At 40.1% G+C, this 8,513-nt stretch overlaps 1 protein-coding gene across 2 annotated transcripts in view; it reads right to left on the reverse strand.

The window, feature by feature from the left end:
* PARP8 (poly(ADP-ribose) polymerase family member 8) overlaps positions 1-8,103 on the reverse strand; it is a 116,691-nt gene extending 108,588 nt beyond the window's left edge. For both annotated transcript variants that reach the window (XM_069880267.1, XM_069880266.1), the window contains exons 1-2: positions 7,997-8,103; positions 7,447-7,501 (exon numbers count right to left, since the gene is read on the reverse strand). In XM_069880267.1, coding sequence (XP_069736368.1) covers positions 7,447-7,501; positions 7,997-8,087 — 146 coding nt within the window. In that variant the 5' untranslated portion in view covers positions 8,088-8,103. The remainder of the gene's footprint in view (positions 1-7,446; positions 7,502-7,996) is intronic.
* Between the last annotated feature and the right edge of the window lie 410 nt (positions 8,104-8,513).

The raw sequence follows: 8,513 nt of genomic DNA on the forward strand, positions 1-8,513 counted from the left end.
TTGCTGTTTTCTTTGAGCTTCCTCTTTGCCCTTAACTCTTTGCTCCAGACAGGCTCCCGCAGAGCACCACAGAAGTCTCCCTCAGTAGAAGTGATTCAGCTCAATCCTAATTGCCAGGACACACCACGGTCTTCAGCAGCCAGTAGAAGACAAATCCTTCTAGAGGGCTCATGCAGGCATTCTGCCTTCAAGCAAACTACAAAGAAGCTCACCCTCCAACCTTCACCCAAGGCTGTTTCCGTCTGATAAATTGTATTAGCATGTGCAAGACCGTGACTTATTCCCATGGGGTTATATAATGCCAAAAGCATGTATGATGGTCTTTGGCCCTTGCAGTAGGGGAACACAATGTCTGACATAAAGCTCCCTGGAGATAATAGGTCCTCCCAGGAGAAGTCTGACTCATAAGAGCAACACTTGTTCCCCGTCCTAAGGTAAGTCTCTTTACTGCTCTTCCTCTCATTAAAACGGACTAGATGCAATCTTATGCGAGCATGCAGAGGGCTGTCAGGGGAAGGAGATGTTATTTCTGTACCTTGTTTAGTCCTTCTTCTTTCAGTGACATTTCCTAGCTACTGCTGCCCAGGACAGCACGCTTATCTTTATGAGTCAATTTTAACCTGTTAAAAGGAGCTCTTTTTCCTCAAACAAGGCCAGTTCAATGAAACATCTGTAAAAATCCTGACCCTCCAATAGCAATGAGGATATTAATTCTTAAAAGCTGTCCTCTTAAGTAGGATTTATTTAATACCAATGCAGAATTATACATCAGAGTTCTTCTAGATTTACTCACATTTTATCCCTTTCTTAGTTTCAATTGTAACTAAAGTGAACTCTCCCAGCAGTTCAAAATTTACTCTCCCTCTAGGTGCTGAAGCTTATTAAAGTAGGTATTTTGACTCTGAGTGATCAGACTCTGACTCAAATTGCAATTCATATTCTGCACAGTAAGTAATCCATAGAAAAAATATGCCAACGGGTATCTTCAGCTCATTATTTATGAGTGACAAAAAATATGGGAAATTATTAGAGACTAACAAGAAAATTCAGAAATGGCATTAGTCCCAACACAGAGAAAATTGATCTAAATTAATTTTGTCAGAGTGAACTCTGCTTTCAGATTTATTTGTCTTATCACATTAACAGTTCAACAACAGCCTACAGGTCTATTTTTAGGTACTGAATATGTTAAAATACACGATGAAAACAGAGAAAGAAGACGTTACTGAAAATGTTTTTTGTGAAAGGCATTGAAGCACTTTTCTCAATTCTGTGCTGGTGAATCATTAAAACAACAGTGCATGCATTTATATGACAAGAACACTTGCACTAAGATTGTGATGCTTTTTAAAAGTGCTAAGCAACACACAATAGTAAGGAGACCAATACATGGTGTGGGAGCACAGAACTTCTAAAAACTAGTGCCTAGAAATATGTTTTTCTCACTGAAATGTAGAGGCTTACAATTTGACTCTATTATTCTTAACATCAGTACAGTATGCAGCTGAAAGAGGATAGCCATTCACTTCACCAGACCACACTCCCCTTAAAATATGTGATTTTTGCAAGATCATATGATGGGGACTGGATAATTTCAAACAGTGCTGATTTTCTAACAGCAAGGCAAGAAGGACTGAGTCAGACACAAGACCATTCAAAAAAAGGTGAGCTCAAGAGACCACGAGTACAATGGTACTGATTTTGCTTTTCGCAAATCTTCAACATTGCACTTAATTGCACTATAGAGGTCTACTAGATCGCTTTTTAGGATGAAATATTTCTTAAATCACACCTACTCTGAATTTCTTGTAGTATTTATCAAAAAACTATCTATGGGAATTTATGGCTAGGTTTCTAGTACACACTACACATTGCCAATAATAGAAGGAAGTATTAAGTCAGAATAGGTGCGTTAGCAGGAATTTATAGAATGGAAAATGCTTGTCTTCAAGTGAGATTTTAAAACTGAAATTTAAACAACACCTGACACAAACCTGTTTTTTAGAAGCACTCAAGGTTATATTCAACATTACTTCCTCTACAGAATCTTTAATGTCCAAGACAAAATCACAGTGCTTGCCATGTTATATCTGAATTAGCTTCCTGTGTTATATCAGAGATTTCTCTCCTAGGAAATGGTGCAGTCCTAGCAAAAACATTCAGCCATATTTGACTGGAATGTTAAAATTGAACAACCTTCCAGGTATTTTGAAACAGGAATAAACAGACCGCTAAGTACAAGCTGTGTATCTAGCTTTCACCTCTCTATTAGTAGAGGTAGATTATAGGAATGTAATTACATATTAAATAACTCAAGTACAAAGTTAAGCACAGCTATCAGTAAGAGAAGATGAACTGTACTTGCATCAGCCCTTCCTAAAACCTATGTAAAACAGATTCCAGCTAAGCGAAAACCACTCAGAGCAATGGATTCCATAAAAATCATCTTCTCATCTTCGTACTTTCATGGACGCTTATCTTACGTAAGCCATGCCTACATCCAAAAGGAACAGTCCAACCTTCACTTCCCAGGCCTTATTTGGCCAGTAAACACACTGCCACATAATGAACTCAGAGGAGATATGTTAAAACCAACCTGTGCAAAACAGGCGGATCTTAAACTAGATTATTTCATAAAGGAAACAAAAAAACATGTAAATGATGAGAAAACTGTTCCCTTTTGCTATTTCCTGATGGACACAAGTCTATGTTTCAGTTTAAAAAATGTTTGTCTCTCTCCTTTTTTTTGCTACAGTATATATAAATCAAACACAAATTTTAAGATAAAAACATACACCAATTTTCTTAAAACCATTTTTCTTCACAGCTTTTTTTTCTGTACTGAAGCCTTTCAGCATTATCTAAAAGACACCAGAATTCCAAAATTATTCATCAAATAGATTCACTCTGTTAGCAGTTTTATAACTTCATGTAAGTAGCAATATGGCATACCACTAAAGGTGAATAAAAGGTTATCTGTATTTATTTATTACCAAGTGGTTTCAAAGACCTTGTGGACATAATGTGCCAGGACTTTGGATAGTGGGTTTTGTCTCAAAAAAAAAAAAGCCACAAGCAATATAGCCACTCTTCCTGTGGCACAGCTCCCCAACTGTGAAACAGTTCACTGCTACAGTAAGGTAGGAGTTAATTCATCAGTTTACACAAGAATTTCTGACATTAAAATTTAACCACTATGTATAACATCTTGAACAGAAAACAAAAAGGCAAATATTAAAAATGAAAACAGCCTTAAGTTAACTATTTGTCATTATTTTAAGCAAAAATAAGTAATTACTTCAGACCAAAATCCAGCTTTCCTTGCCTCTTTAGAACTGCCATTGTTACAATCATTGCATCCAAGTATGGAAAGCAGAACATGAGAGTCCACTGTGAAAAAAGGACACTGGAATCTGGAATTTTGCTGACAAAATTAATCTTTCTGTTCAGTAACTACAGGTCTTATCTAGTTTCTTTACAATATGCTGCAGTATTAGATCTGTTCTCATGCGCAGGCCTTACTGTCATTGTCTCTCACTGCCAATGAGAATTAAATACCTATTTGAATGAAGAGGTATTTCAGGGCTGATATGATGTCCTTGTTTAGCCTCAGGAAATAAAGGGGGAGAGGAGTGAGAAAAACACTAAAAAAAGGTGACATCTTTTGTTCAGGACAGCCAAGCACTGCTTCTATGTAAACCATGTCAAATGACATATAAAGAGAAAACAATTTCAGGGCATCAGGCATTTATTTGAAAGATGACAGATCAGCAGTTCTGCTTGGTTTGCATGGCTTCTGGAGGAGCAATGTTTCATACAGGGGCAGAAAAGAGGATAAAGGAAACAAGGGAATCTTTTTTTTTAAAAAAAAGAGAGAACTCAACATTTTCACACTTTAATATACTTTTAAGATCCTGCAGTAAAAAGCATAAGAACTCCATCCATTTCTAATATTTTGCCAGATGTTGTTAAAGAGGAAGAAATCTTGCACAGTCACAGCACCCAAAGGAACATCTCACTTTATTAAGAAATCTATCACCCTACTTATTGTTTTCTGAGAGTGAAATTAAAAATTATTAAATTGATAGATAATCTGCCATATTTAGTACCTACATTATGCAGAAAGATGTACCTTCACTGATAAACTACTAATTAAAATCTTCTCAAAACAGGAAGCATCTCTGCAGTATCAAACAACTATAATAATTTGGAAGTGTGATCACAGTGCATTAAAAATAAATAAATTAAAAAGTACAATGAAATACTGTCCAAAAGGATTAATTTAACTACATGGGTGAAAGATACAAACACATTTGTACTTACAGAGATTCTTCTAACTTTTAAAGAAAAATACTGCAAATGCAGAATCATCTTGAAATGTACTTATGCCTATTCAGAGATCGTTTACACATAGATTATTTGCACAATATAATAGCTTAATATCACTTAAAGGTCAAATGTTGGAACAGGTCTATATAAAGAACAGAAAAATAAGAGTTCTCAATTGGTTTCTCTGGAAACTCCATACTTGAACAAAGCGAAGTCATGCCCTCAGGGTTTGGTTCAGCACTTTACTGTGGGATTAGAAGTTCACTCCACTGAAGTGATAATAAATGTACTCTCCTCCATTTGGTTTGAACTGTAGCACGGTTATGTACTACCTCAAAACCTGAACAGCACCAATATAGGAAGAGGCTGTACAATCAATCCAAGCAACAAGGAAAAATCAGATAAAAGTAAGAGAAGCTGTCTCCAAGAAGAAAAACAACACAGAGAGAAACTTAACAATTAAAGAACAAACACAAACAAACTCTAAATTCTCATCATAACTGAAATAATACCAGTACACTGACTTCTACAGACTTATACCGATTTACTGAGAATTTGGCTCTGAGTTTATAAATCAAGACCACTGATAAATTGACTTCACAAGGACTAGAAGCAACTAGGGTATTCAGAGGAAAACCCCCAGTGATGTTTAACTTGCTGGTATTGTCACCTGTCTTTATACAAGGTTAAGATAGAATCCTCCTTTTCAAACAGCAAATATGCTGCCTTCCTTCAAGGGTTTCTGCTCTTTTACCTAACCACTGTGGCTAAAACAAAGCCATAATACACACAGATCTAAAGGAACATCTAAACGAAGGGAAGTATGAAAGAGACAGATCCAAGCACAGCTAATGAGTGCTAAAGTAGTATAATCTTCCTTACACACTATTTCTCTTACTCATTTAAATCTGTTTCTCAAACATGCATACAGTGAACATCCACCTCTCTGCCCATTACTCAAATGCCTGTGTTGCTCTTGGTTCAAGAAACAAAGTCATCAGGCTGGATACCTTCAGTAAGTGGACAAGGCCTGTTGGCTGATGCTCGAATCTATGACCACGAGCTAACTGAGGTTTTGTCATTTAGGTACAATTCCTGAGCATAGTAGTCACTGCTCAGGAAGTCCACAGCTGCAGCAGTGGCAGCAAGAAAAAAATCACTGCCAAACACAAGAAAAAGATCCTTAGATAGTCCTGTGCTCTCCTACACTGTTACTACACGCAAGTTACTGCTATTGACCCTACAGTGGAGACTTGTGCAATTACTGCACACAGGGCAGTGTAGCTGCTGCCCTGCCAGCACCTTCTCTAAGAATAAACCATGAACTCACCTTCAACACGAGAAACAGAAGTTTACCCCTTAAAAGTCAAGGCATAGGTTTTCCATTTCATGTACTTCACAGAACTTACTACCGTAAACCTGCCACTCAGTACACTACTGTATGCTATGAATGTCGTAAAATGTCTTTCTAAATCACAATACAAACAAGGAGAGAACATTAAAACCTCATCTCAAAGGAGGTTTCTTAAATGTTCTTAAAATACGAAAAGGAAAGTGAAATTTGAGTGTGCTCTAAGTTACAATCCACTTTCACTTTCTCAATTCAGTTTCAATTTTCAAGGACCTGAGATTAGTTCCCAGTCAACTCCTAAGCAAATACTGACCTCAGTTAAAATTCACAGCTGCAGGTCGTAGGGCCCTGTTCTGCCTCCCCTTGCAGAATTGATGTCGTATTTCGACATTTATAAACCGGTTGTTTCCCAGCAGTTAGGCCCTTAGGCATTTTACTTTGTTCAAGTTGGAAAATGCAAACAACAGACAGCATTCACTTCCTGGTTTCTTGCTGCAATACCTGGTTTAGTAAACACTGCAAAGTAACTTTCAAATTCAATTATTTTAATTACACCACACATTATATATGTTAGGTAGTGTCACTGTATGAAGCCTTTCAAAATTGTCTTTTAACACAAGACCAAGCCAAAACATACACAAAAACCCTACATGAAAGAGTTATTACAACCAACATAAAAGCATATTGATTCTCAGATACTGGGTGAACTATTCTGCTCCACTAAAAATTACCAAAGTTTTCTTTTCCGTTAGTAGGAAGGGGCAGGGTAGTGAGGTGGGAGAGTATTTTCTGAACGATCTCACAACCTGGGAGCCTAGTCCCACAGTCAGACCTGAAGCACGCACAGGGGAGAACCAACGGCTTGGGAAGTACTGCCTGCACTGAAAGGGTTGTAATGAATACAGTACCTTAACCTGACATATCCTGGGAAAGAAAAATAATTGCCAAAGATATGAGACAAAGTGGGGGTGGGGAATATTAAAACAAACAAACAAACAAAAAATCAACAATTCTTGTGGAGTCCAATAAAATTCAGCTAAAAGATGAAAGAACAATATGGAGTATACTGTTAACACCGTAATACGTGAAGATAACTACAAGTCAGGGAAATAAGAAGGATGCGTGTTCAAGCTTTTACATAGATTTCCATTTGAAAACAGACAAACACAAAAAACGCTGAAATATATTTAAGAAATGTGTACATACACAATCCAATTTACATTCAAAAGCTCAGCAACACCTGGAAAGAGTACTTAAACTAACATTCAATAAAGACCATTTTTAGCCTTATAAGCCATACTGACATTTCACTTAATGTCTCAGGAATTTGATTTGGTCAATTGCAGACTGTCATCTGTCATAAGACTAAACGTGGCTCTCATGCAAGAGAATAAGGTGCTGATGTGAAATTTGGCCTATTTGTTATTAAAATCTTAAATTTGACACATATTAACTATATTATATGTCGGTATGTTTCCATGAGTTTACCTACAGCCGCAATTCTATGTGTAAGTCAAAAAAAAGCGAAACAGGGAAGGTCCACAGAGCCAGCCCTGGGAGGAATGAGCGTCTAATAACTAGGATCACCTTTCCGATCACCTCCCTCGACACTTCCTCCTCAGTTTACATTAGCAAGAACGCAGATGATTTACTAAGCCTCCTTGCAAAGGGAAAGGAAACAAAAAAGGCTGCCACGGTATCAAACCACTGCAGCTCGCTGCCAGCAGGAAATGAAGGGAGTCGCTACTGTGAAAAAAAACAAGTACCTTTTGGAGCCTCCAGTATAGGTGAAGGTAAAGGTGGAGTCTGAATACCTGAAATCTGAAAGACAAAGAGCCCCGTTACTACAAGATCTCTTTATTTTGGCTGCAACAGCCGAGGTTTTACAGCCCCGCATCGATCTAGGGGCACGGAGGAGGGCGGAGGGGGTGGTCGGGGCGAACCGGAGCAGATGCGGCATCTCCCCCCCCACCCCGCTCCAGTCCCTCGCAACAAGTGCCCGGTGCTATGGCAACGGCAGGGATTTCCATTGTCAGAAATGGCAACAGGCAGCCGCGAGCCAGGCTCGTCACCGCACCGGCCGAGAAGGGTTTGCCCGGGCAGGAGGAACGCCGGGATGCGGGGATGCGGGCGGGGACCCGCAGCGCCCGAGCACGAAGCACCAGGGCTGCCTCCCCGGGCTCATCTGCCCTCACACGCCCTCGGGAGGAGGGAAGGGGCTGCGGGCGGCATCGCCGGCTCCCGGGAGCGGCGGCGAAGGGCAGAGCCGGGGCTGGCTCCGCGCCGCCGACCCCGTCGCCCGGGAGAGAAACTCACCCGCAAACAGGCAGTCCTTCTCCGCCTTGCACTTTTGGATCACGACGTCGATATCCTTCTGAATCCTCTCTTGTCTAGAACACATCCCCATGAAATAAATCCCAGGAAAAAAAAAAAAAAACACAGCAGCCTTTATTTCCACCCTCCCCCCCCCCGTCCTCGGCGCTGCCAGTTTTTAATATTCGGTCCGAGAGACGGACTGGCGAGCAGTAGCCTCCCCGGAGGCCCGGAGGGATCCGCTCTGCCGGCCGAGGACGGAGGAGGAAGGCGGCGAGAGGCGATGTTGCATGCCCAGATGTGCCCGCCCAGATGTGCCGCCGCTGCTGGGAACGGCTATTCCTTCACAATGGAACCAGCGGAGGGTGGCGGCGGCGACACGGGATCCCCCCACCTCCCACGCCCTCTGGGTTTTTGGGGGTTGGTTGGTTGGTTTGGCTTTTTTTTTTTTTCCTTGCTTTTTTTTTTTTTTTTTCTTGGAGGAGGGGAAGGGAAAAAAAGGAGGGGAAAAAAAAAAAAA

This window comes from Phaenicophaeus curvirostris, chromosome Z (assembly GCF_032191515.1).
Source record: "Phaenicophaeus curvirostris isolate KB17595 chromosome Z, BPBGC_Pcur_1.0, whole genome shotgun sequence".
Classification (NCBI taxonomy): domain Eukaryota; kingdom Metazoa; phylum Chordata; class Aves; order Cuculiformes; family Cuculidae; genus Phaenicophaeus; species Phaenicophaeus curvirostris.